This window comes from Balaenoptera musculus, chromosome 20 (genome assembly GCF_009873245.2).
Source record: "Balaenoptera musculus isolate JJ_BM4_2016_0621 chromosome 20, mBalMus1.pri.v3, whole genome shotgun sequence".
NCBI classification, from domain to species: Eukaryota; Metazoa; Chordata; class Mammalia; order Artiodactyla; family Balaenopteridae; genus Balaenoptera; species Balaenoptera musculus.
The window spans coordinates 13,209,693-13,237,561 of NC_045804.1; the positions used below are offsets into that span (position 1 = coordinate 13,209,693).

At 53.7% G+C, this 27,869-nt stretch overlaps 1 protein-coding gene across 1 annotated transcript in view; it reads left to right on the plus strand.

Annotated features, from left to right (window-relative positions):
* Window positions 1–27,869, plus strand: part of TBCD (tubulin folding cofactor D) — a 175,603-nt gene that overhangs the window by 145,041 nt on the left and 2,693 nt on the right. Inside the window, exons 24-38 of the mRNA XM_036835790.1 lie at window positions 2,368–2,430; window positions 3,355–3,431; window positions 4,905–4,977; window positions 7,384–7,502; window positions 8,725–8,816; window positions 9,533–9,673; window positions 13,072–13,155; window positions 13,675–13,833; window positions 13,912–14,050; window positions 15,188–15,309; window positions 17,759–17,836; window positions 20,862–20,951; window positions 21,414–21,501; window positions 22,540–22,646; window positions 24,964–25,048. Coding sequence (XP_036691685.1) covers window positions 2,368–2,430; window positions 3,355–3,431; window positions 4,905–4,977; window positions 7,384–7,502; window positions 8,725–8,816; window positions 9,533–9,673; window positions 13,072–13,155; window positions 13,675–13,833; window positions 13,912–14,050; window positions 15,188–15,309; window positions 17,759–17,836; window positions 20,862–20,951; window positions 21,414–21,501; window positions 22,540–22,646; window positions 24,964–25,048 — 1,517 coding nt within the window. The remainder of the gene's footprint in view (window positions 1–2,367; window positions 2,431–3,354; window positions 3,432–4,904; window positions 4,978–7,383; window positions 7,503–8,724; window positions 8,817–9,532; window positions 9,674–13,071; window positions 13,156–13,674; window positions 13,834–13,911; window positions 14,051–15,187; window positions 15,310–17,758; window positions 17,837–20,861; window positions 20,952–21,413; window positions 21,502–22,539; window positions 22,647–24,963; window positions 25,049–27,869) is intronic.

Below are 27,869 nucleotides of genomic sequence, written 5' to 3' on the forward strand. Positions count from 1 at the left end.
TTGGCTCTTGGCACATAACCACCTAACAGAATTAACAGTAGTTCTGCAGCTAGTAAAGAACAACAGAAAATAGTTTGTTTAAATGAACATTAAAAGCTTTCGTATGGCGGAATAGACCATGTATAAAATTAGTAGACAAAACATAGATTTAGAGGTAATACTTGTACAGCAGTTGAAAGGTGAAGTTGTTATTTATAGGCTGCAAAGACTTTTAAAATTGCCAATAGAAGATAAGCAATCCATCTGAGAATTGGGCCATGCAGGTAAGTGGACACTTCACCTGAGCGTAGACCCAGGTGGGCTCTGAGTTGGTGATGGGTGCCCAGCCTCGTCTGGTCGCTGGGGAGATGCTGATTAGCTCCACGAGGAGGAAGCGTCTCCTCGATCACATTGGCTACGTCAGAGCTTGGTGGCCCTGCTGCCGACGGGGTTCTCGCTCTGGAGTGTGCCTTGTTACAGTCTTGTCTTTTCAGGCTGCTGTGGGCGGTGTCTCTTATGATTAGAAATGTGCAGTCTTCTGCCCTGCAGGGCCACTCCTGGGACTCTGCACCAAAAAACGTGTAAGGGTGATGGGCAACCTGATGGGCAGACAGGCAGTCCGTGTGCCGACAGGGATGTGTGTTACCACCTTGTTTGAAGTGACGAAAACTGGAAGGAGAGCTTAGCCTGTCAGGAAATACTGAATAAATTGTTTCACAGCCACAGTGTGGGATGTTACCTGTCTACTAGAGCGTGGGCTCTCCAGCGGTTGGTTATGTTGTTAGAGAAGAAGAGCAGTTTGGCGGCAGGAGCCGTGTGCGAGGGTCTGTGTCTGTCCTGATTCTGCTGCAACATCCCGCCTCTGGCCCCTGGGCCCCCTTGTGCTCGGCAGGGCCACGTTTGTGGTCACAGATAGTGTGAGTCAGGAGCTGTGAGGAGGAGGGATGGTGTCACTTTGTCGTGAGCCTTCCATGCTCACGCAGACTCTGCAGAGCTGGCTTCCTTACTAGCCTAGCAGCATTTCAGATGACGGCTGCCACCTGTCACTGGGGTCCCTGGGTGACAGTGACGGGCACCCCTGTTGATGCGTGACAGATGTACAGCGTGAACAGGGGGAGTCTTTGTTGCCATGGACACTGAGCTTGAGGCTTTGTTGCTGCGGTGTCACCCAGCCCAGCCTGGCCGTGTGGGGTGTCGGCGGTCTGTGACCCTCTGAGCATGGAGGGGGGTGCAGGAGCCATGCTCCAGCTCAGCTTAGTCTCAGAGTCAAGGTGGGAGCTCAGTGACAAAGAAGGAGTGGGGGCACAGAGCCAACAGGGAGGTGTGCCAGTGCCCTCTCAGCCTGTGAGGGTCCATGGGGGGGGATCCCCAAAATGCATGGCCCCCACAATGTCAATGGTAGTTTTCTATTTTATTTTTCTGTAGTGTTAGATGTTTTTCAGCAAATGCAAATTACTTACTCAGCAGGAAGAAACCACTATGCTGTTTCAGTTTTAGTGACAAAGGTGGGAGTGCAGAGGCTGCCCTCTTATTGTGTCGTGAGTGGGCAGCATGAGGAGTTGTGCGGTCACGATGGGCCGGGGCACATGGCCTGTTGGCAGGTGTTGGCGGGTGCCGGGCGATGCGTTGGGCAGGTCAAGTCACTGCAGTGGTCCCCATGGTGGAGCCCCCTTGGTGGCGGGACCATCACGGTGAGGCCGCCAGACGGAAGCTCAGGCATCCTTGCATTCGTGGCCAGTCAGTAGCTATACTGGCCATGTTCCCACCCACGGAAGTGGTAGTTCAGTTATAAACACGGACACTACATTATTCACAGAGGTGGGGAATTTACCAGAGCTTTGAGTACCGCAGCTCACCTGGGGACCACCCTATGGGGATGATAAATGTTACCTCCTCTGACCCTGTCCTGACCCTGGTGCTGACCTGAGACCGGGGCATCTCCTTTGTCTTTGGAGCCCCCGTGCCCCAGGAGAACCTGCTTCTCTGTGGTCCTCACTGGGCAGGTGCCTGCTGTTCAGCCACAGCTCCTGGTAACCTGTGGGTGTCGATGGCCCAGCAGCCAAGTCCTCTGCATTGAGTCATCCTTGGGGATTCGTATGGGGGTCAAACCTGCAGCCTCCATGTGGCACTCCCTTGACTGGGTGGGGCTCCCCGAGGGCACCCGCTTGATGCTGCTCCTCGTGGGTCCTGGCGCTGCCCCTGAGCCTGGGCCAGGTCTGGTGCTGAGGCCATTCTGGGGGCTTGCTTCCCGACACCAGCACCAAGGCATGGGGAGGGGGTGGGGGGAGGGGAGTTGGTGTTGCAGCTCTGGGCTCAGGTGTAGCAAGGTAGGTGCTGTGATGGGCACTTATAGGGAAGTGACATTGTGTTCATCCTTTTTCTTCCTAGTGTGCATTTTAATAGAAAACTTGTCCCTTTCCAAAATGCCCTTCAGAGGTGACGCCGTGATCGGTAAGTGCCTCTCCTCCAGTGATTTACATTGTGGCCTTTTCTTCCAGAACTACTTCAGCTTAAAAAGTGAAGACCAACCTGTTAGGGTGGACGGGAAAGTTCCACCCTGTTAGAATCCTTGTTTTGAAGTTGCTGTAAGAACCCATTGTAAACAGTGAGCGTCCACCAGACTCTCCCCACAAAAACAGAGACTCTCCCTTCTCTTCCAAGGGGTCAAGCTCCCTCCTCAGAGCTGCTGACTGGGGCTCTGCCTGTCACGGCCGTGCCCAGCACCCGGCATTCTCGGCTGTTCCTCCCCCAGATGGATGGTGCAAGCCTGAGGGGCACTCTCTCGCAGGATGAGGGGAGGGCCAGCAGTTGCCACGGCTCTCCCTGGGGGTGGCGGCCAGGCCCTGTGCGGGTCTGGGAGCCTCTCCACATTCCGTGGCACCTGGCCACAGAGAAGCAGTAAGAAAAGCCTCGGGGTCACCTCCACCACTGGGCTGTCCTGGCTCTTTGGTCTGCAGCCTCAGAAGTTCTGTAACTTGAAAAAAAATTGAATAGATTTAGTGTTTGTTTCCAAGTATTGGATCTAATTGAATTGAATGGGTTTTTATTGGTGGGGGTCTGGGGGGATTGTTCGGGGGAGAGGTACAGGAAAAGACCACCTGAAGCTTGAAGGTGTAATAAAAGAACAAAAACTTCCCCACATGACAGTTTTCAGATTTCAACAGCGGAAAGAAGACTTTCCACCTTTAGGTGGAGAGGGTGAGGGCCTTTAGAATTTTGTTCAATCTGGAGAATGTGTACCTTAGGTTTCCTCCAGGTTCCTCTCAAAGATCACCATCTACTTTGACTTGAGAGGGAGAAGAAGATCTGTGTGTTGTTGTTTTTAATTTCATACAAATGTTCTTTACTGACTGAATGAGTTTGTCTCTTTGACAGATGGTTGGCAGTGGCTGATAAACGACACCTTGAGAAACCTTCACCTCATTTCAAGTCACTCTCGACAACAGATAAAGGTGTGGGGAGCGAGGGCTTTCTGGCTGTTGCACTGTGTAGAAATAATTACTTATTTTAGTGTTTATTTCAAAGGGCTGCGTGCATTATGAGTCCCTTTTATAGACCAACATGATTGATAAATGTCATAATTACATTTGGAATTCTGGATGATACTGTCTTTGTAATTTATGATCAAGAACACTAATGCAGCCATTATTTACCAGAATATTTAAATTTTTTATTACTGTTTCTGGCTTTATTAATTATATTTACCTTATAAACATTTCCCCTATACACTCTCTGTCCTATTGAGCAGTAGAATTTTAGGATTGGAAGCTCTGTTCGTGATGCTCATGTACCGATGAGCAAACTGCATCCAGAATCATGTCAGCACGTCAGCGTTAGTCATTTCGAGCGAGCAAGAGTGTGTGTGTGTGTGTGTGTGTGTGTGTGTGTCCCCGTCCCAGTGGCCACTACTGTCCTGCCCCAGGACAGGTGAACTTTGGACTAGCAGCATTGCAACCCCTAACCCCTTGCAGAGATAACAGTCTTGGGTGTTGTTAATGACCAGGCTTTGATATTGAGGATGAAGGAGTGAAAGTACATATTGGTCTCCTTTACAGTTCTCCAGCCTCCTGTGTGTCTCAGCATTTCTGCTGGGTTAATAGAACAAATCTTCAGTCCCCCTCCCTTTTTTAAAGTAACTTTATCATTCTGTAGAATCCAGGTACAGTTTTACTAGTTGAATTTGAGTTCTTCACAATCAGTGCCTTAGAATTTCCTTTTAAAAACATATTCATAGTTGATTCATACCAGCCATGACCATGGTTTGGTCTGCTCCTCTGATTTGTACGAGGACATCCCTCCCCCAGCACCTCTGCCAGGGCTCCCTGGTTTGGGGGAGCAGCAGGAAGAGCACATGATCCCCGCATTTGCCCCTGACTGTCTGTACGATCGAGAAAGGCTTAGGTGAGTGACCGTGGAGGCGACAGGAGGGGCCGAGGGTCCTGCGTGCGGTGTGAGCCCCGCACCTGCGCTTTGTCCCTCTCACTGCCCCACCCTCAGATTGGCCCTTCCTCCTCGTCCAGCCCCTCCTGTTCCCAGCACCCATGGATCCCAACTCCTCTCCAAACGAGGTCTGTACATGGCTCGCCTGGGGGCCTTGCCACGTTGCTTCTGGGTGTTTACCACACTTTTCCTTCATTACTTCTGCTGGGAAAGAATAAAATGCCACGTTTTATTGTTACCTGTTCACATTGGAAGACATGGAATTTGCATTGTATGGAGGAAATAATCGTTTTCTCTTCAGTGTATTAGTTGCAGAGAATATTAAAGTTATGACTGTATGTGACCGATGACCAGCAGATGCACCGGAAAGGATGACGTCATTCAGCCTCTGGGTCTTTCAAACCGAGTCACTGGCCTGATCGCAGGGCTGCCCGGCTGCTCCTGGGCCGGGAGCCTGCCGCTCACTCTCATCTGCTTCGTTTCAGGAGGCGGCTGTGTCGGCCCTGGCGGCCCTCTGCAGCGAGTACCTCTCTGGGGAGGCGGACTCCACCGCGCAGGGTGAGTGGGCGCCTGCACTCGGGTGCATCCTCCGCGGCTGGGGTGGTGGGCGGTGCCCTGGGTGCCCCTCCCGCTGCCCCTCCCGCTGCGGTGTGGATGGGGGGGGGCGGGGGAGAGCGGGCTCCAGGCCGTGGAGACACCGCCTCCTCCTCAGCCCATCCCACCCTCACCTGGCGCCCCGAGGGGCTCTGCAGGCCACGCGGGGTCCACTTGCCTGGATTTTACCACTTTACGTGTAGAATCAACTCTTACTTACTTCAGCAGCGTTTGCTTAAATTCTGTCTTTAAGTCAGCTTTCCCCCATTTTGTGCTTTGGAGGCTCCCGTTACCGTGGTGGCGCTCCCTGTCTCTGTGGAGGCCGCTCTTCCATCCCGTCGCTTGGTGCCCGTCCTTCATCATCGGGTGACTGTTTTCCACACTCGTTTCCCAGGCTCTGTCAGCTCAGAGTCGTCTGCTTCTGCTGTCCTGCCACATCCTCCTGATTTCATGCTTTCTCCTTGGAGTCTGTTCATTTAGTGATTACTTCATTGACTTTTCTATTTCACTGTAGTGTGTTTTAGAATTTTTGTATGACCCATGGCAGCGCTTTTCTGGCAAGTGTCCTTCACGTGTTAACACTTTTGCTCTTTTCCTCTTCACGGGAGCAGTGTCGGTGTAGCTGCCTCACTACACGTCATTGCATCAGTCGGGTTTTCCAGAACCACCTCTAAGCTGGAGTTTATCTCACACATCACATGGTCCTGTTTGTAGGGTCTAGTTCAAGAGTGTTAGTTTTGTATGAAGAAGCTTCATATTCACATGTTATGTGGCCCCGTAGCTTTCCTTTATACCATTGTATAGAACATGCACTACAGTTACTTCAAAAGTAAAACACTTTAAAAATTATCGTAAGTGTAGAAGAATCATGAGTGCAGTAGTCTAAATCTACTTTCTGAGAATTTTTTCAAAAATAAGAAAATATTCTGTAATTTGATCTTCTGACAGACTTTCCAAATTAATGATGTTACACTGTGTTCCTTACTGTAGGCAATTTTACATAAAGAGACAGAAAGGACAGTTGGCCTTCTGTATCTGCAGGTTCCACATCCAGAAAGTTCCAAAAAGTAAAATTTGAATTTTCTGTGCAGGCACCTATTTGCATAACATTGACATTATATTTACAGCGATTGACACAGCACTGGCATTGTGTTAAGTATCACACATCACCAAAGATGATTTAAAGCGTATGGGAAGTGTGCGTGGGTTATATGCAAACACTGTGCCATTTTATAAAAGAGACTTGAGCATCTGTGGATTTTGGTTTCCTCGGGGGATTCTGGAACCAGTCCCCGTTGGATATTGAGGGACTACTGTAATGTTACTTTATATTAAATTGGGATGATCAAGTCATATTTTACTTTTTGCCTAAGAAAAGGGTAACATGTCATGTCACTCTGACTATAAAAACAAACGACATTCTGAAATTAACATGTTATGTTAAAACTCAAGTGAGTTGTAGAGAAGGATTTTCATGCTGTTGCTGAAGTGTGTTGTTTTAAGTTCCACCAAAGATAACACCTTAGTGTACATACGAGTGGAGTTCCAGCTTTTTTTTCCTATCCTAATATATGAGGATGTAAGGTTTTCACATTCACGTCATAGAAGTCATGCTTCGTTGAAATGTAGGCAGTGATAACAAGAATCTCTTCGGTTGTGGTAGGTAACAGAGTAAGGGTGTCTGGCCTTTCTTGACTTTCTGAGCTGCGTTTTCAGAACAGATCTGGTTTTTCCACTTCACTTCCTAGCATTCTTGAATCACGCCCTGGACTTTCAGGGCCCTCTTTCCCATTTCTCCCTCTCACAACCTCAGTTCCAGGTACTCTTGCAGTTCCCATGACGGGCTTTTTCCCGTGTGGGAAGGTCTGTTTTCCCAGCCCTGTGCTCTCACTCAGCCTGGCTGACTGCTCTGCCTGTTTCTGCCCAACCAGCCATGGGTGTCTTGTGAGGAGCAGTCCCTGCACCCCTGCTGTGTCCGAGCGCTCAGCCCTGGGGGTCCAGCTTGAGACCATGTTTGCTCTCCGTCTTTGAGGAAGTATCCTCATTTCTGAGGAAGGCATTTGTGTTCTCAGTGAATAAAAAATGAAAATTTGACTGTGTTGACTACTGTTAAAACTGTCTTGGTTTTATTTTCCCAGGAGTGAAATCATGTATTAAAATGCTTACGAAAACCTTAAAACCACTCAATAAGTACTCTTTTCTTCAGTCTGTTTTGATTTACACCACTTTGAAAATACATCTACTTTAGGAGCCTAAGTAACCCCTCTCTTCTTCCTTCAGCACTGTTTGCTTGTGTTCTGGAACGTATGTGAAGAGTGTGTCTTGTGGATAATGGACAACAGTGGTCACCTTCTGGTTCCATCTTTTCAGAGGAGCTGGTAAAGCAGTATCTCGCCGAACTTCAGAGCCCCGAGGAGATGGCTCGCTGTGGCTTCGCCCTGGCCTTGGGCGCCCTGCCGGCCTTTGTCCTGAAGGGCCGGCTCCGGCAGGTGAGGCTGGCCTGAGCATGGCGGGGTGTCGTGTGAGACGCAAGTGGGGTTTGTGGGCGGAAGGAATTCCTGAAAGCCAGCACGTGTGTGCACAAGAAAGGGTATGGGAGCACCGGGGGCAGCAAGTGGTCTTTGAGAGGCCGGTTAATGTTCTCGCCTGAAGGCGACTCGGGATTGCTGACTCCCAGGCTGGGTAGGGAGCTGCGGCCTCCGTGGAAACACACCTGGCCTTTACTTGTCTGTGGTGCATCACCCAGTGTTTTCTGCGTTAACGAATGTCTCCAGCCTTGTCTGGAAATGCTGGCCTCCCCTGTGGCCGTGGTGAAGGGCGCTGGGTCTCCCACCCCAGGACTCCTCCTTGGGGAGCTGCCCTTTCTCCCCAGCACTGGGCCCTGTGTTTCTGGCATGGCCGGGGGCAGGGGGGTTCTCCCTTGAGCTCCACCGTCCTTGGCCTGTCTCCTTTCAGGGGTGATCTATCAGCTCTCCTGACACCCCGACTTGGGTCCTGAGCTCCCGGGAGAGTGGGTGCCAGAGTCAGACCCTGGAGACCCAGCTGGCCTCAGCCCACCGAACTCTTATGCTTACGTGCCCCTCTCCCTTAACTCAGAGATCAGTCATGGTCCTGCCAGCCCACCTCCCAGATGTCGCTGCTGCCAAGTGCCTGGCGCACACATGCCCCTCACCTGTAACACATGCCCCTCACCTGTATCACCTGCCCCTGCCCAGGACACTTTGGGATCTGACGCACTAGACCAACTTACGTACCGAGAGTGGGGACAGACCATCCAAAGCCTGCTCTGGGGCTTATCTATTTGAAACACCTGGCTTTTAGAACTGAACTGTTCCTTGGAGAAGTAACTGGTGGAGATGTGAGAAGCCAGGTGCTTTGTGTGCCCTGTGCTTCAGCTCCAAGCCGGGGGCAGAAGGGGATGCTGGCCGCGAGTGCAGAGTCTTGCCCCGGAGGAGGAGGCAGATCTGCAGAGGCCGCCTGGGCACCAGGGGGTGGGGTGGGGGTGGGAGCCCAGCAGTGGGAAGGGTTGGGGGCAACCCCCTGTCCCCACACCGTGTGTTCTTTGGGGCGCATGGCCCACCCGGGTGGCCACCAGCCATGCTGTGCTGCATTCTGGGAGCAGCAGGGCACCAGGCCAGGTCTCCACTTGCATGGAAAGTACATTCATCTTGAGGCTGACGGTTCTGTTGATGACTTGTCATTGCTTTTCAGGTTCTAGCAGGCTTGAGGACTGTTACCCACATTTCTCCCAAGGACGTGAGCTTTGCCGAGTCCAGGCGGGATGCTTTGAAGGCAATCGCTAGGTGAGCCCTGCAGGTTTTCCTCCCCAAAGTCGCTGTTCTCTCGGAAGCCAGCGACCGAGCATGAAGGGATGTTCACGGCAGTTTGTGTGAGAAGCCCAGTCTTGGGGGCTGAATCTACTTTGAGGCAAATGTTATTTTTTATTTTCTAGTTTCTTCTCTCTTCAGAGGATTGTCCAAGAACATTTCAGCTCATAGAGGATCGTTACAGTTTTGTCATAATTATAATGAATATTAAACCCATAGCGCACTTATCTCTGTGCTTTGGGGACACTGGACCTGCTCAGGGACTGGGGCTGAGCTTTCCACTCGAGACCGCGGCCCCCAGGACGGGGAGTGGCACGTGTGGAGGGAACGCTGATGCTAGTCACACACGCACACGTCGGGAGGGGCTGCCCTTTCTCTCCCCACGAGCCTGGGTGGAGCCCCTTCTGCGGGGGACGGTGGGGTAGGAGGGACCAGCCACAGACCCCCCCCACCCATCCACCCCGTGCACCCTGAAACGGTAGACACTAGAAATGTGGTTTGGAGAAGAGCGTCACTCAGCATTACGTCAGTGCGGGAGGAACTTGGGGATTCTGAGTCTGCCTCTGAGTTATGGGTCTGTTCAGAGGTCATCCTGTCAGGAAAGACACATCAGGCCAAAATGATGAGAGAGACAGGAGAGCTTGCGTGGGATTCACAGACATTAGCTATGTTTCCCATGTTTTTAATTTCAGGATTTGCCAGACTGTCGGTGTGCAAGCAGAAGGGACTCCAGACGAGGTTGTGTGCAGAGAGGACGTTGCCCAGGTTTACTGCACGTTGCTGGGCTGTCTGAGCGATTACACCACCGACAGCCGCGGGGACGTGGGAGCATGGTGAGACGGACGTGTCACCCTCATTCCCTGCTCCTCTCAGGAATGTCCCACCGAGGCCAGAGACGGGGCGTTCATGCTGCTGCCCTGGCCCCAGCCCGGACCCTTTATTCCCAGGGCAGCCGGGGTTTCCGTCCCAGCCTCTTGTGTGTGCATCCTCCTCTTTTTTTTTTTAAATATTTATTTATTTATTTAATTTTTTGGCTGCGTTGGGTCTTAGTTGCAGCATGCGGGATCTTTTGTTGCAGCGTGGGCTTCTCTCTAGTTGTGGCTCTCGTGCTCAGTACTTGCGGCGTGCAGGCTTAGTTGCCCCGCGGCAGGTGGGATCTTAGTTCCTTGCCCAGGGATCGAACCTGCGTCCCCTGCGTTGGAAGGTGGGTTCTTAACCACTGGACCACCAGGGAAGTCCCTGTCCTATTCTTCACTGGAAAAAAAAAAAATTAACTTCATAAAATACAAACATTGTTGTGTCTCCCTCATCTAAGCCCCAGTTGTCTGCTCTCCAGTTTTACCTAATAAAGTTCACGCAAATCCCCCACGCAACTGTTTAAAGCAGGGAGGATCTGAAACCATTTTGGGGAAGGGGAGTAGGGAGCACCTGGGTAGTTCTCCAGGGATCCCGTTGTATATCATCATCTTGGCTCCTGCCTGATTGGGAATAAGACTTGAGGTGCACAGATTTCAGTCTTGGGAGGAGCCCTTCAGTTGCTTGTTGACCTGAAGGAGGTCTGTGTCATTGTCAGCCGAGCACGGGGAAGACGCTCACGCCGCTGTGCTCAGATCCCTGCCTGGATTCGCTTGTATTTCCTTTCCAAGGTTGCAAAAGTACTTTTCTGTTTACTAGAAATAAGAGACTAAGTTGCCATTTTGGAGAAGCTGAGAGGTTCTCCTACAGCTTATGTTGGAACCTCTTCTAAGTGTTTTTATTCACATTCTCTCCTTCAAGACCCCCTGTAAACGCGCCTTGTGAGGAGGGGCTCACTGTGGGCTGAGCACCGGGTGAGGTGTCGCTGACACTGAGAGGAAGTGGTTTACTTGTTTATTACAACGATGTGAAAAGAAGTTAGCTTTAATTTCGTCTTGTATTTTCATTAATAACATATCTGGTTGGGTTTTTCCCCCTTCTCTCTGTTTGCTGGCCTTTCCTGCCTCTTCATCCACCAGGAGTGTTCCCTTATCTCACCCTCTGCTTTCCTTTCCTTCTTCTCGTCCTGAGATGGCATTTGGGGCACGGCTCCCGTGGGGGCCTGAGAACTGCGCACGTGTCTGCACAGCATATCTAGAACCCCGGGGTCCTCCCAGACAGTGGGAGCATGGGGGCTCTCAAGGGGGCCACAGCACCTCCCCGGGCCCATGTCCTCTGGGAGGCCCCAGCCCAGCACGGCCACCTGAGCCCTTTGTTTCCCTGTCCTCCGTGGGACGAGGCCGTGGCAGCCGTGCCTTTTAGGGTCTGTGTGGGTGAAGATGCTGTGACCACAGCCGGGGCTCACGTGTCTGCCCTGGACACTGAGCCCCTCTTCCTGGTTCTTTGCGTGGCCTCTGGCTCTAGAGTGGATCCTGGACACTGGTAGGGTTCTGTTGAGGACGCTTTGGTTCTGCTTCATCCTCCCAGAGGGTGCTGAGGGCTTCGCAGCAGGCAGTGGGCCCGCTTTGAGTACAGTGCCGTGGTCTCTGCCTCACCCGATACGGGCGGCCGCTCAGGTTCTGCTGTGTTGGCTGCGTGGTGGAGTTGTGGGTGGTGGTCCTCTGTGAACGTGGGGGCCCCTTCTCAGGCCCCTTTAAGGGGAGCCCTTTACTCTCTGACCCTGGTTGCACAGTTCAAGCCAGAAGGGCAGTGGGTTTTCATTGGTGTTGCAGTTTCCACCGTGGCTGCCCCCAGAGCACGCGGAACATCAGGTGAACAGAGGAGGGCCAGCCAGTGCTGTGCACATGCAGAAGTCCCCTCTGTGAATCTTTAATTCCAGAGGTTTATCTGAGTTCTGCAGTGTTGGGTCCTTTTCCAGAGATCCTAATTCTCTGTAGAAAGTCTTCATCTTTTTCATTTGTTTTCCATCTTTCTTTTTTTTTTTCTTCAGCGTGTTCTTCATGGTTACTTTAAAGACTGGCCATTTACTCCAATTATCTGTGTCATCCATGGGTCTATTTCTGTCGTCTTCTCTCTCTCATTATTGTAACACTTGGTCTTTTTTTTTTTTTTTTAACATTCCTTGTAACTTTTAACTAAATCCAGAAATTGTGAGTTCAAAATTGCAGAGATTTTGGGTTGTGTAATTTCCTTGCAGCAAGATTTAAGTTTCCTTTTGTCAGGCCCCCTATTGTGTGGGTGGGTCACCTGCTGTCCTCAGGGCTGGGGTTGGCTGGCCCTTCTGCCCACACCCGCAGCTCTGACTGAGGGGCTTCCCAGGGCCCTCCTCCTGCACATGTGCACCCCCAGCTGCCGGCTTCTGGGGCTTTGGACCCACACCCTGTGCTTGTCCAGTTAGGAACTGCTGAGGGCCCCAGGGGCGTGTGCTGCAGGCTTTAGCCGCTCCTGTTTCCTCTCGCCGGCCTTTCCCTGTAGTGCTGTGCCTGTGGGCGCTGGGGGTCCAGGGGGGGTGCTCTTTCCTCCCTCCCTCTACGCCCTGACCCACCCTGGCACCTCCAGAGGGTCGTGCGTGTTGTGTCCTGAGCAGCAGCTGGCTGGAGGCTGTGCCTTGGTGTCTGAGCCTGTCCAGCTCCCTCGGCCCCGGCCTGTGTCCGTCTCATGCCTCTGAGCACCACCACACCTGCACTCAGTGCTTTGGCTGCTGGGCCTCTCCGGGGCCGGGGCCTCTGTCCGTGCAGGTCCGAACAGCACAGGCTACTATCTCCCGTGTGGTGCGCACTCCTTGGCAGGAGGGTGGGTGCCCCAGGCATATAGGACCTGCCGGCCCTGGCGACGTGGGGCAGTGTCTGTGGTCCCTGTTGCCCAGCTGTGTCCAACCTGGGTTGAGTGTTCTTTGTCCCAAGTTTAAAATGATGCTTTCACTCTGGAGTTAGGCCAGCAAACATGAGCTGCTCTACATACGTCTATCCCTCGAAAAGCCAAAAAGCCCTTAAGAGTTTTTCTGCTGGGAAAAAAACTTTGTAGAGTGGGTATATTTTGTGTTTAAAGGTTCATGAGAAAATCAGCGCTGTTTCTGTGTGTGCACTTGTGAGAGAGTTTGCTGGGACCTGGCCATTAGTCTTCAGGTGTCAAACAGGTGTCTTTGCTCAAGGTAATGTATGAGAGAAATATTTCTCGAGGAAAGGCTGCTGTCGAGCCTCCTGCATGTTTCTTGCCCTGGGTTGAGGGTGTCTGAACCCGACCCCGCAGAGTGGCTGATGGTCACATAGCTCCTGGGGCAGGAAGCCGGCGCCTCACTCCCTCCATGTCTCTGCAGGGTCCGCGAGGCCGCCATGACGAGTCTTATGGACCTGACTCTTCTGCTGGCAAGGAACCAGCCAGAGCTGATCGAGGCCCCAGTGTGAGTGTGTTCTCCCGCTGCGTGGAGAGGGTCTGCCGGGTCCTCCCTCCTGACTCCACAGCCCCTGCTCCTGGCTAGGCCTCCCTCAGGGTCCAGGCCTGTTGCAGGACAGCCAGCTTCCTGGCTCAGGACCCCTGTGCCGAGCGCCTGCTGCTGCTGGGGACTGGCCATCCTGTCCCCCGCTGGTTCCCTGGACACCGGGCTGCCTCCGGGTACCTTGCTGGCCTGGGATCACCGCGCCCCTTCTGTTGCTGAGGCCCCCGAGGAGACCTGGGCGTTGCTTCCTCAGCACCACCACCCCGACTTCCTCCTCTGGCTGCAGGCACCCCGTCCTCCCATTTCTTCCGTCTCTTCTCACACACCACCCATCCGGTAGCCGTATCAGTCTTCACTGCTTCCACTCTAGACCTCCCACTTAGGCTTCTGGGCTGTCAGATCCCGTTCCCACCCGCAGCCACGGTGGCGCGTGTGCCCGCTCTCTTGTTCCAGCCGAGCTAACCCTGCGCTCTCGGTTTGCAGCTGCCAGCGGATCATGTGCTGCTTAGCCCAGCAGGCGAGTGAGAAGATCGACCGGTTCCGGGCGCATGCAGCCCGTGTGTTCCTGGCGCTGCTCCACTGGGACGGCCCCGCCATCCCCCACGTGCCCCACCGGGAGGAGCTGGAGAGGCTTTTCCCCAGGTACTGGCGCTGAGTTCCCGGTGGGGCAGCTCTGTTCCCAGCGGGGCGGCCCCTCCAGCTCATGTTTCTGTCTTGCAGGTCCACTGTGGCCTCTGTGAACTGGGGCGCGCCGTCGCAGGCCTTCCCTCGCGTGGCCCAGCTCCTGGGGCTGCCTGCCTACCGCTACCACGTGCTGCTGGGGCTGGCCGTGTCCGTGGGCGGCCTGACCGAGTCCACGGTGAGCAGGCGCCTCAGTGGGCCTTCCCGAGAGGGAGCGCTGCCTCCTTCCTTCCTTCCATCCTTCCTTCAGGAGCCTCTGCTGGGGCTCAGTGTGCCTGCGGGGCAGGTGGGGGGCAGGCGTTACCCCTGATCCACTGGACAGTGTGTGGGGCATGAGCTCAGCGGCAGGGAGGCCGCAGATGCAGATGCATGCAGCTCCTGCGCTCCCTGGCTTTTTTGCCGGTCTCGAGTCACCCTCCCTGCACATCAGGCGCCCTATGGTTCCCCAACCTGTCTCTCCAGGTTCCTCTTTCCTGTTTGTGCATTTTCTTGGTGGTTCATTGTGTTGTCTCCATTCTGTTGTGTTGTCGCCCCTGCGTGGGCCCCTCCCTCTCCCTCTTGCCCCTCATCGCTCCCTGGGCCCTGATTCGGTGTTTCCTGAACCAGTGGATTCTTGGTTTTCATCACTGCTGGAAAGTTCTCCACCATCCTCATTCCCGCCCACAGTCAGTCCTCTCCGCCTTCACGCTTCTTTTCAAATTACTGCAGTTTCTGCAGTTCTGTGTAGCCTGCTCGTTCCCTCCCACTGTTGCATTTTTTGGTGTTTCAGTAATTGTATCTTCATTACCATTCAGTTTGTTCTGAAATCTGTTTCTCGTGCTTTTCCATCGCATGCTTATCTTTGTGACTGCATTTCTCTGTAATAATTAACACACAATATTCGCCTACATTCTGTGTCACGTGATCCAGTGTCTGCTGTCAGAGGGAGGCCTGCATCTGCTTTCTTGCTCTGCAGACTCCTTCGTGAGGACTCACCAGTTGGGTGTTGGTTGTGCGATGGTGTTAGCTGTTGACCTGAGGGGAGGTGCCTTTGCTTTTGCTCCCCAGCAGCGGTGGTCGCCCAGATACCGTGCATCTAAGGGGTCCAAATTTAGCAACAGCATGTGAGGGCTTGGGTTGTGTTGCTGCGTCCAGAGCTGCGTTTCCGATTCGGGTGTCTGCGCTGTGGCCGTGCTCACGCCCGGCCCGGACAGGCTCTGAGGGATCCTCACTCTCCGTAGCAGATGTTGTGAGTCTGTCACCGCGGCCATCCCTGGGGCAGGGGGTACCAGGAGTGGCGTGGTCTTGTCCCTCTTACAAGAATGCCGTATTACAGGTCAGGTACTCAACACAGGGCCTCTTTGAGTACATGAAGGGGATTCAGAACGACCCGCAAGCCCTGGAGGACTTCACTGGGACCCTTTTGCAGGTCTTTGAGGACAGCCTTCTGAACGACAGGTGAGTGGTGGTGCTGTTTGCAGTGGTTTCTCAGATCCCCAGGGTCTCATTTCTCAGCAGGGTTTTGAGGGGAGGTAGGGTGGGCCCAGGTGAGGAACGTGGGCACAGCCAGGCAAGGGCGTGACCAGAGTCACCTCCCGGGCCCCTCGCAGCCTGCACTCTGGGCCAGTTGTATATGTTGGAAGTAAGGTGACAGAGGCTGTGAGCCAGGAGAGTTCGTGTGGCTCTGGCCTGTGGTGCTCCCTGGTCACGCACACCGACATGTCAGTGCCACTGCTCAGACACGTGGTTCACACACAACCACGACCATCGAGAAGATGAGATCTCAGCCTGCCAGGATTGGAACGTGACCTGTTTTCTAAATGTTTTTGCTGTAGCATTTTGTTAACTGCTTTTCCAAGAAGATGGAGTGTAGACCCAAAAGCCCTACCTCAGAATTGGGGATGTTTCCTGCACCTTCTGAGAGGGCTGTTCCTGGACTCCGTTCTCAACTGTCCCAGAGCATCTGGGCCCCTGGTTACCACTGCATGGCTGCAGGTTCCCTCGTGCAGGCCCTTGTCCTGTCCCTGGGATGCACAGATAGCTCTCATCAAACAGGAACTCAGGCCATTGCTCTTTGCTGTTTCCGCAAGCAGCTGTCGGGAGGTGTAGAAGACATCTAACAAAACACACGTAAAGTGTACAGTCTGAGAGGTTTTGACTCATGTCAACAACCATAAAAACAATCAAGACACTGAGCACATCTGTCACCCACAGTTGCCTCCTGCACCTTCTAACCCCACCTCCCCAGGGTCCCCCAGCCCCAAGGCAACCACTGATCTGCTTTCTGTCACTGTAGCTTAGTTGGCATTTTCTAGAACATTACTTAAGTGGGATCATGCAATGTGTGCCCTTTTAGTGTCTGGCTTCTCGGATGCAGCATGTTTCTTTTAGAGTCACCCTTTTTAGTGCTGAGTTATGTTCTGTTGTGTGGTTACATCACAATTTGTCTGTTTAGCTGTGGACCGGCACTGGGGTTGTTTCCAGGTTGAGGCAGTTGCAGGTGAAGCTGTGATGAACGTTCACGCACAAGCCTTCATGTGGAGGTGTCTTCCCTTTGCTCTTGGGTGAACGCTAAGGAGCGGACTGGCTGGGGTCACAGGGCGGGGGAATATTTAAAGCTGACAGACCGTTTCCTGCTCCTGCTCATGGCCTCTGAGAGTTCTGGGCGCCCACGTCCTCACCACAGCTGGTGTGCTCGGTCCTTTCCTTTTAGCCGATCCAAGGGGGTGTGGTTTCTCGTCGTGGCTGTAATTCGAGTTTCCCTCCTGACTGAGGGTGCCAGGCATCTTCTCGGGTGCTTGCTGGCTGTCTGCATAGCCTCTTTGGTCAGGTATCTGTTAAGATCTTTTGCTCATTTTTAAACTGGGTGCTTCTTTTTTACCTTGCTGCCGGGTTTTGAGATTTTCTTATACATACTGGACAGGTCCTTTGTGAGACGTGATTTGCAGATGTTTCATCCCAGCCTCTAGCTTGTCTTCCACACTCTTAACAGTCTCTCTGTTAAGAACAAATATTTTACATTTTGATAAACTTGTTTGTACTCTTGTTGTTCTATGGATTGTGTTTTCTGTGTCATTTCTAAGAAATTTCTGCCTAACTCAAGGCTACAAAGACTTTCTCTTACATTTTCTCCTAGAAGTTTCATAGTTTGAGTGTTCCATTCAGACTTCAGGTCCGTTTGGGGTTGGTTTCTGTGTGATGCAAGCTACAGGTCCAGGTCTGTGTCCTGGTTTTGCCTGTGGACGCCCAGTTGCTCCACGTGTGGGAGAGACTGACCTTCCCGCTGCGTTGCTTTTGCATCATTGTCAGAAGTTGTGGATGTGCAGCCCAGTTTGGGACTTTTCTCTTCGTTGATGCTTGTCTTCACACCAGGATCACACGGTTTTGATCACTTGAGCTTTGCCACAATAATTATTATTTTTTTAAGAATATTTATTTATTTAGGCTGTGCCGGGTCTTTAGTTGTGGCCCCGTGGGATCTGTGTTGCCGCGTGCGGACTTCTCAGTTGCGGCATGCAAACTCTTAGTTGTGGCATGCATGCGGGATCTAGTTCCCCGACCAGATATCGAACCCACGTTCCTGTACTGGGAGCGCGGAATCTTACCCACTGGACCACCAGGGAAGTCCCCCCCCAACAATTATTTAAATTGAGCAGTGTTGGCCCTCCAGCTTCGTCCTTTCTTCCCATAGCTGTTTGGGCTCTTCTTCATCCTTTGTGTTTCCATATAAACTTTAGAATTGGCTTGTCATTTTCCGCACACGTCCTGCCAGGATTTTGGTTGGGGTTGAGGTGACGGCCGTCCAGGGAGAGCCCTCATCTCAGCAGCACTGAGTTTCCCCCGTGCCCAGGTCTTCCCTTCTGCTGGGTTCTGGTACCTGGCGTCTCACACATGTCTTCTCTCCCAGGGTGTCTGTGCCGCTGCTAAAGATGCTGGATCAGATGCTAGCCAACGGCTGCTTCGCCATCTTCACCGCCGAGGAGAAGTAAGTGTTCAGAGAACAGCTGGTGAGATCCAGAAATCCGGCTTCTAGGAGATAGCTTTCTAGTACGTTCAGGGTCAGTTTTTATATACCGTGTAAGTGCCACCAAGAAGCATTTTGGCTGCTCCCACATGGGGGTGGGGGCCCCTGCTGCAGCCCTGCTGTCCAGGCAGGAAACAGCAGGTGAGGCGTCCCCTCTGACGGGGGCCTGCAGTCAGGGCAGTTACGGACGGCAGACAGGACGGTGAATGGGGATCGCAGAGGGCCATGATGGTCGCGGTGCTGGGATCTGGTCCAGGTGGAGAGCCCACCTCAGACAGGCCGGGTGGGTGTGGGCACAGGGAGCGGGTCTAAGAGGCCGCTCCCCTCCTCTGCTGTGTTCAGGGCTCCTCAGCTGCCGAGCACAGGTACACTGCAGCCGCTTCATCGGCCTCCCTGTCTGAGGCTCTGGTGCCTTGGGGTTAATTTTCTCCCACTTCTGAGGTCTCTGCTGCTTGATTGGCTGCTTGATCTCAGAGCTTCCTGCTCGGCTGGGGGTGACAGTCGTTGTGTGTCATCTTTCTGGGGGTTCTTCCCCAGTCTGGGGCAGTGTCCTTGCACTGATCAGGGCTTGGGTGCATCCTTGGGGGCCCTCTGCCCTGCACACCGAAAACTCAGGGTGGCACCAGGTTCTGCCCAGGTCCCCTCCATGTCCCCTCCGCAGGCAGGAAGCTGGGCAGTTGCAGGCTCACCTCCTTTGCCTCCCAGGCCTCAGTGGTCACCGTCCTTTGCAGCCTGCTGTCTAGTGAGTTTTGTTCACTTTTAGTTCTTCCAGGTGGGAGTGGATCTGGTCCCTGTTGTTACATCTTTGCTGAGACGCTCAAATGCTCTTTTAACTGAATAACATCAAAGGGTTTCCCCTTTAATTTGCTGATGGTACATCACAGCATGTTTCTTATACCTACTGTCAGAGCAACTTGTGCATTCACGGGATACGCCCCGTGGTTGTGGGATGTGATCCTTTTATACATTGTATGACTGCTTACTAAATATTCTGTTTCAGATCTTAACCTATTTTCCTGGTTTGAAAATTTCAAAATGAAATGGTAGGAGAAAATAGTACCCCAAGTGTCAGGCTCACCTCCCGCAGCGGGGGGCCATGGGCACTCCAGCTGCTGCTGCTGGAGGGGAGTCTCGGGGTCCAGGGAAGGGGGTGCTGCCGTGCAGGAGACATGGGAGCCGGGGAGCTGGAGAGAGCAGTGGGCCCCCGTGCGTTTTGCCAAAAACCACCGGTTGCAGATCAGTGTGGGTATGAGGGGACGAGGCAGCCAAGGGTGACTGTGGGCTTCCTGGACTGGCCATTGGAAGGGGGCAGTGGTTCTCAGACAGGAAGCCTGGATGGAGTCGGTGTGGACCAGAGAGGCCTGGAGGTCCAGTTGGAAGGCTGTCCTAGCAGGTCAGGCTGCTGTAACAGAAGTACCACAGCCCGGGCAGTTAAACACCAGAAACTCATTCCTCCCGGTGCTGGAGGCTGAATATCTGAGATCAGCAGAGGGACGCAGTCTCGCTGTGTCTTCCCATGGCAGAAAGACCACCTCTTGTGTCTCCTCTTTGCAGGGCACTGATCCCACCGTGGGCTCCGTGTCATGTTCTAATCGCCTCCCAAGGCCCCACCTCCTAACACTCTCATGTTCCACATTAGAGCGTCAACGTAGGAATCTCGGGGACACAAACATTCAGTTCATAGCAGAGATGTTTGGTTTAAGATGCTTGTTAGATCTCGTCCAGAGGAGATGGATCTTCCAGGCTGGAACTCAGTGGAATGTCCTCAGAAAATGGGTGGTATGTGGTCCCATGAGGCCACCAGGGGGGCAGGTGTAGACAGGTGGCCAGGGGAGGTGTGTAGACAGAAGCGCCGTGGCAGAGCTGTAGGGGTGCCCCACTGTTAGGGAGACGGGGAGCAGAGGGGAAGCAGATCTACCAGGAAGAAGGTGAGGCGGAGGGGCAGTCACAGGGGGCGTCGATGATGTGTGCCGAGTGGTCACGTAGGCTGAGGACAGGAGTGACCGCGGCCCTCAGCGACCTGGTGGTCACTTGGTCCCTGAGAGACATTTCAGCGAGCTGTGGGGAGAAGCCGGATGGATCAGGGAGGGGTGGGGCTGGAGGGCGGGCCAGCCGAGAGGGCAGTGGTGCCACGTGGATGGCAGGTGGCGGCGGTGCCCCTGGGGGGCTGAGGTCTCCTTTAGCCTGAGAAGACGGGAGAGTCTCCCTGGGACCACTTCTGGTCAGGGGAGCTGCTGTCACAGGCTGACCCTGAAATGGCCACCATGGGCGGCTGCTTGCTGCCTGCCTAGGGCGGGAGGTCTGTCCTGCGCCCTCGCCCGGGAGTCTGGTGACATAAGGCTCTGCCCCCAGCCATATCCCAGGTTATCTGGCCAGTGGACGGGGAGAGGGAGTGTGGGGCCACTCAGACCACTGTGCCTCAGCCCTCGTCGTATGGCCAGAATTGGCCTGGGGCTGCGGCTCCGCAGGAGAGGAGCATTCATCTCACGGGGACTCACGCTGGTCGTGGCCACCGTGGCTCCATGTTCTCCTCGGCCAAGCAGAGCCGGGGAGGGTGCCTCCAGTCCCTCCCTGACCCTCCAAGGACCTGGACCTGGAAGTGAGTGAGTGGGGCCTGGTCATGATTCGGTCGTCCTGCTTTGATCTTGGGTTGAGCCTGGCGCTGACACGGCACACGTTGGCTGGGCTTGCAGCGGGGCCGAGTTCTAGGTGTTCCTGTTACGTCGAGGCCCCACCAGGGGTCAGCCTGCCCTCCTGTTGAGGGTCTGTGAGGCTGGGGAGGTGCCGCGGGGAAGGTGGTTTGTTGAGTGCACGAGACAGCAGGTGTCTGTCCCCTGCTGCACTTGCAAAGGAGCCAGTTACATGCCCTGGTGTTGACGTGCCCTGGTGCATGTCCCCAGGGGCGAGGCTTCTCCTCTTCGGGGGTGGCCACCATCATCAGACGTTCCCTGGGAGCCCACCTCTGGGTCCTGTGCTTTCCTTCCAGCCACCCCTTCTGTGTGAAGCTGCTCGCACTTTGTAAGGAAGAGATCAAGAAGTCCAAAGACGTCCAGAAACTGAGGGCCAGCATCGCAGTGTGAGTTCCAAGTAACTCACTGAGGCGGTAAAGGGAGGGGCCGGCCCAGCAGCCGAGAGCGCGGGGTCGGGGGCGTTCTGATGTCAGAGTGAGAGGCGGGTGGCCCTGGTCACGCCGGCCGGTGTTTCTGGTGGAGCAGGTGGGCCCGGCCACAGCCTGCCCACCCTTGGACCAGCCTCCCAGACAGGTGGGCGTTGGGTCAGGGAGTGTTGTCATAGAAAAAGCCCCGATTCCCCGACACTCTGGAGATCTGGATGCCCCCACCTGCGGGGAGAAAGTGGACGTGAACCCAGGGCTGCCTCCCCAGTGGAACAGCCGAGGCCTGGGGGTCACCACGGGCAGCACCTGGGGGGCCTCCCGTCCCACGCAGACCGGCAGGCCCCCCAGTGAAGTGAAGGCGTGGGGTATCCAGGCAGCAGGCTTGGGCGAGGGTCAGCTCACCAGAGTGCGGGGTCCCTGCAGGTTCTCTGGGCTGGTGCAGTTCCCCGGCGACGTGAGGAGGAAGGTCCTCCTGCAGCTGTTCCTCCTGCTCTGCCACCCTTTTCCCGTGGTGAGTGTCTGCAGCTCCAGGCCCCACTCGGGGCCAGCGTCCCGGCCTGCACATTGGCGCCGGGGTCTGATGCTTCCTGGTGTTGGCGCAAGTGGACCTTGATGGAGGGCGGGCCCTCATCAGGGTGGGTGGGGCATGCTGTGCCTGTGGATGCAGCAGCTGCAGTGTGATGGTTGAGCCTGGCCCCTGGGGGCGAAGGGCCTGGGGCCAAATGTGCCCCTGGAGCCCCAGGGAGTGAGCCCAGGCCCCAGGGAAACACCCGACGCTGGCTGGGACCCCTGCCCCCTGGGATCCTGGCCGCAGGTGCACCCAGGTGCCCTGCCACGGGGTGGGGGGGTGGGGAGTTTCAGCCCATCGGGGTCCTGCAGGCTCTGGTTCAGGGGCTCCTGGAAGGCGCCTACCTCACAGCCCCCACCCTGGGGTCAGGTTTCCCAGGAAGTCTCTTCTTTCCCTTTGGCAGAAGAAATGCTCTTCAGATAACTCAAATGTGACACCTTCCTTAACAGCTAAAGTAACTTTAACTCTCATCTAGCACAGCTGTTTTCAAAGTGGGGTCACTGGACGCCCCTTCCCCCATTATCAGAAATGCAGATTCTCAGGCCTTGACCTGCCAAACCAGGAGCTCTGGGGGAGGCCTTGGGATTCCGAGAGCACCTGTTCCATTAAATAAGTCCCCCCCAGGGACAGCTAGAAAAGAAAGCAGGTGAGAAGACTTCTCTGATAAGGTGCAGGTTTTTAATGAAGCATTTCAGTAAGAATGATGTTCCTCCTGATAAGGGCCTCTGGGGGACCACAGGGGAACGGGGCGGCCCTGGCGGAGCGCGCCTCGTGGTCACTCATCGGTTGTGGCCCTGGTCTCCTGAGCGGCGGTCCAAGGTCATCTCTTAACCGTCTGCCCGGCGAGCCTTTCCTGTTTTACTTGGACTCTGGGCCCCCGGGAGGTGCCTGGGCCCTCGTCCCTGCTTCCGGGCAGGGTCCCGTCAGCTCTGCTCTCTGTCACGGGCCTTCCCTTCCCACCAACTCGCTCTGTCCCTCTAGATCCGGAAGAGCACGGCCAGCCAGGTGTATGAGATGGTGCTGACCTACGATGTGGTGGCCATGGATGTCCTAGATGAGGTCATGGCTGTGCTCAACGGCACGGCCTGGTGAGCGCGGGCCCTTGCCCTCCCCGAGAGTGTGGCGGGTGCAGTGCCAAAGTGAGCGGGACGCCCAGAGCCTGTTCGTGGTCTCTCCCCAAACCCTCCAGAGCAAAGAGGGAAGACGGGCTCCAGCCCTCCGCCTCAGCTCTGGGTTTACGAGGAGGCAGTGGTGTCTGTAACCGATCTCTCCTCACCCACGTGTCCGCGTTTCTGTAGCACAGGCTCACTCCTTATACCCAAGAGGGGGTGGGCGGCCAGACGAGGGAGGAGGGGGATCTTCCTGGGGTGTTCAGGCTGGAAGATTTTCAAAGTGAAATTATTTTTCCTCAAATACAATTTTTGTAAGTGAAAAGGTGGGTTGTTCTGAGCACTGATTGGTTAGAGGCTGACTTCCTATTTCTCTGTGGTCGCTTTTCTATTGATCACGTCATGGCTCTGGGTGCCGGTGGGTGCTGGTGCACCTGTTTCTGCAGTTTATTGGGGTTGAAATCACTCGAGAATGGCAGCTCCTGCCCCCTGAACTGTGGCGTCAGAAATGCAGGGGAGTGTGTGGTGTGGCAGGAAGTTTCTCCCTCCTCGGGGACGTGCCACGTGTGTCAGTTGTGGCCCCCAAGGAGCGGAAGGGTGTTGAGTGGCTGCAGCAGGAGCCCCCAGGCCCAGACTCGCCGCAGAGGAGAGCCGTCCACTGGCCTTTGCTCACTCTTGGTGGAAAAGGCCACGTGTGGACACATTCAAAAATCAAACAGACAGAGAGAACCAGGAAGAATAAGTTTTCCTCCCTCCCACCCCAGACACCCACTTCCCTCCCAGACAGCCAGGGTCACCCCTTGTTCCAGGTCGGGTCTCCAGGTTCGTTTTAGGCACAATTTCCTGCCATCTCTGTTGGCTCCTCAACTCTCAGTGAGTTTGGACGGCAGGTTTGAAAGAGGGGTGTTGAATGGGGGTGGAGGGGGCTGATGGGGAAGCAGGGAAAGGGGTAGCCCGTGAGCATGGGTCCAGGGGGCAACACCGAATGATGACAAACATGGGAGTGATGCTTGTCCCATTCCAGGCACTGCGCACGCACACACACACACACACACACACACACACACACACACACACACACACACGCATGCATGTGCACATTCAGGCGCTCGCACACGCCCCTACAGGGTGACCACTCTCCTCAGCCCTGTTTTGGACACAGGACCAAAGTTCAGAGGTTATTTAGGCAGCGGCCTGCTCAGGCACCAGTGATGAGGGTCCCCCAGGACTGGGTTCCGTCGCTGGGGTCAGTGCACTCTGCTTACGCGGGAAAGGATGTGCATAACCTACTCACATGCACTACCCTCAAAACAGTGACGTTCCTACAAGGGCTGAGCTCCGCACAGACCTCACATTGATGCAGCTTCCGTTCCTGGCCTGACGGCCCAGCTACCCTGCTCGGATGTGAGCCACTGTGGCCTGAAGGACAGAAAAGGGCCTCTGGTTTTAGGGCTGCATTAAGGTTTTCTAGGGAGATACTTGGCCTCAAGCAGGAGGGCATTCTGGTGAACATCTTGCGGGCGCCTCAGTGAAAATTCCAGAGCAGAAAACGTGGCCTCAGGAAACGTGGATGCCTCCGCTCTGTGAGCAGCTGGGACGGGACACATTTTTCTGTTACGTTGTCAGCTTTAAAAGCACGGAGGCACGTTCTACATCACACTCAGAACTCTTCAGCTTGAAAAGGACAGTGAAGGGAGCATGACATGAAACCACCAACACCCAGTGGATCCCAGAGTTCCCCTGAGTTCCCCACGCCTGCCTTTCTCCTCTCACAGTTCAGGGCGGGGTTAACCTTCCAGAGGATTTAAAGATAGCTCATTTTTTCTTACTATAAAAGAAAAACATGCCCAGTTTTCTTTATGGTATTGCTAAATTTAATTTTTGTTTTTAATGAAAGTTATAACTAAACAGCTTTCCAAGTCAAATAAAACTTAAAACCCATGGGATAAAATCTGTGCCACTGTCTTAGCATTTCCTGTCACCGGCCCCTGGGTTGGGCTGTTTGGGGGCCGAGTGCCCCTCACGGGGCTCCCTGTTTGGTGGGGCTCGTCCTCTGCAGTTTCCCAAGAAGGGGCTCAGGAGCAAAGCCTTGTGCAGGTGTCCCGCCCGAGCTAGGCTCGCCGGGGTGTAGGTTCTGGAGTGAGGCGTCCTTTTTCCCTGATTCCTACTTAATCTAAGGTGCCTTGGGTTTTCTGCACACCCGACAGGAAGTGTAGTGAGAGCTGAAAGATCTTGGCAGGTTTGGCTGCACGGACTGTTCCTGCGGCTGATGCTGTCCCCCTCTCCTCCTCCCCAGGGATGCAGAGCTCCCGGTCGTGAGAGCCCAGCGGAACCGCCTGTGTGACCTCCTGGGCGTGCCCAGGCCTCAGCTCGTCCCCAAGGTAACCACCTGTCCCCTCAGGCCACATGGGGGACCTGGGGCCCCTTCTTTTTCTTTTTTTTATGATTTAAAATAGACGTCATTTTAAAATATTTTTCTAGCTTTTTCAATATTTATTAATCAATAGAATTTTTACTATAACATCTGAAGTGTTTACTAATCATTATCCAAACAGTAGATCAAACTGAGTATTTAAGTTCTCCCACATCCTAGCTGCTATAAGTTGTTTTTTTAAATTTTTTTAATTTAATTTTTTTAATTGAAGTATAGTTGATTTACAATGTTGTGCCAATCTCTGCTGTACAGCAAAGTGACTCAATTATACACATACAGACATTCTTCTTTTCATATTCTTTTCCATTATGGTTTATCACAGGATATTGATTATAGTTCCCTGTGCTATACGGTAGGACCCTGTTGTTTATCCATCCTATATATAATAGTTTGCATCTCTAATCCCAACGTCCCAGTCCTTCCCTCTCCCTTCCCACCCCACAACCACAAGACTGTTCTCTATGTCTGTAAGTCTGTTTCTGTTTTGTAGATAGGTTCACTTGTGCCATATTTTAGATTCCACATATAAGTGATATCATATGGTATTTGTTTTCCTCTTTCTGACTTACTTCACTTAGTATGATAATCTCTAGTTGCATCCATGTTGCTGCAGATAGCATTATTTCATTCTTTTTTATGGCTGAGTAGTACTCCATTGTATATACGTACCACATCTTCTTTATCCATTCATCTGTCACTGGACATTTTGGTTGTTTCCATGACTTGGCTATTGTGAACAGTGCTACTCTGAACATAGGGGTGCATGTATCTTTTTGAATTATAGTTTTGTCTGGGTATATGCCCAGGAGTGGGATTGCTGGATCATATGGTAATTCTGTTTTTAGTTTTCTGAGGAACGTCCACACTGTTTTCTATAGTGGCTGCACCAACTTACATTCCCACCAACAGTGTAAAAGGGTTCCCTTTTCTCCACACCCTCTCCAGCATTTGTTATTTGTAGACTTTTTAATAATGGCCATTCTGACTGGTGTGAGGTGGTACCTCATTGTAGGTTTGATTTGCAGTTCTCTAACAATTAGTGATGTTGAGCATTTTTTCATGTGCCTACTGGCCATCTGTATGTCTTCTTTGGAGAATTGTATGTTAAGATTTTCTGCCCATTTTTTGATTGGGTTGTTTTTTTGTTGTTGAGTTGTATGAGCTGTTTGTATTTTGGAGATTAAGCCCTTGTCTGTTGCATCATTTACAAATATTTTCTCCCATTCCATAGGTTGTCTTTTCAGTTTTTTTTTTATGGTTTCCTTTGCTGTCCAAAAGCTTGTAAGTTTGATTAGGTACCATTTGTTTTTTTTAAAAATAAATTTATTTATTTATTTATTTATTTTTGGCGTGTTGGGTCTTCGTTTCTGTGCGAGGGCTTTCTCTAGTTGCGGCGAGTGGGGGCCACTCTTCATCGCGGTGCGCGGGCCTCTCACCATCGCGGCCTCTCGTTGCGGAGCACAGGCTCCAGACACGCAGGCTCAGTAGTTGTGGCTCACGGGCCCAGTTGCTCTGTGGCATGTGGGATCTTCCCAGACCAGGGCTCGAACCTGTGCCCCCTGCATTGGCAGGCAGATTCTCAACCACTGTGCCACCAGGGAAGCCCCATTTGTTTATTTTTGTTTTTATTTCTATTGCCTTGGGAGACTGACCTAAGAAAACACTGGTGCAATTTATGTCAGAGAATGTTTTACCTGTCCTCTCTTCTAGGAGTTTTATGGTGTCATGTCTTATGTTTAAGTCTTTAAACCATTTTGAGTTTATTTTTGTGTATGGTGTGAGGGTGTGTTCCAACTTCATTGATTTACCCGGGGCCCCTTCTTTGTGAGGCCTCCAAATGCAGCTCCAACAAGCTCCTTTCCTGAATTCCAGGGTCTAGAACGTTCTAGGCCATGCTGCCTGCCTCGCTTTCCATGTCGCAGTCCCCATAGGGCTTTCAGGACCCCAGGGAGGCGGCCCTGGCAGGGCCGTGGGACGGGAGCAGAGCTGAGGCCCCCACTCTCCTCTCCCACCTGCCCCCAGCCTCACCCTGCAAGCCAGAGCCTGTGCCCGTTGCCAGCTCCTCCCCGTGGGCTGAGCCGGGGGCCCCCAAGCGATGGGGCAGCGTTTCTGCTGCTGCTCCCGCTCGCCCCGTCCCCCGCTCCGACCCCGCCAGCACGCTCTCTCCAGCCAGGCACATCTCACGTGTGTCCTGGGGAGCACGGCACCCAGGACCAGCCCTCTGCCGAGCGCCCTGGCCTCTCTCGCCCTCAGAGCAGCATAGCAGCCTTCCGCCGTGTCGGTTGCCCCCGGGATACCCATCCCACTTGGGACTTTGTCACCTCCAGGGCCTCCCAGGGCCTGCTGGTGTCTGCTGAAGTTGCCGTCCTCCATGGCAAGTGTGGTGTGTGCGTTGTAGCTGCGGTTTTCTGAGATCGAGGGCCACAGGCTGTTCTTCCAGGTTGTGTCATTGGGAGACTTGAGACTGTTTTCTGTGTCCTTGGCAGAGAATCAGAATTCAGTTTCTCTTCAGTCTGTGGGTCCTGCAGGAGCTGGAGTGGGTCGCAGCAGCACGGACTGTGGTCCTGGGGAGGGGCTGTGCCCTCCTCCTGTTCCCATCGGCTGCGTCCCTCTGGCCTTGGGTTTGAACCCTGGCTCTGGAGAGGCTGCTCCTGAGCTTCCTGTTGAGGAAGGACGTCGTGCAGAAGTGCGTGGCGGTTGTAGTGCATGGTCCCAGGTCTCCACGCACCCGGGTGTCTGCCCTGAACACCCCCCGATGTGAGCCTCAG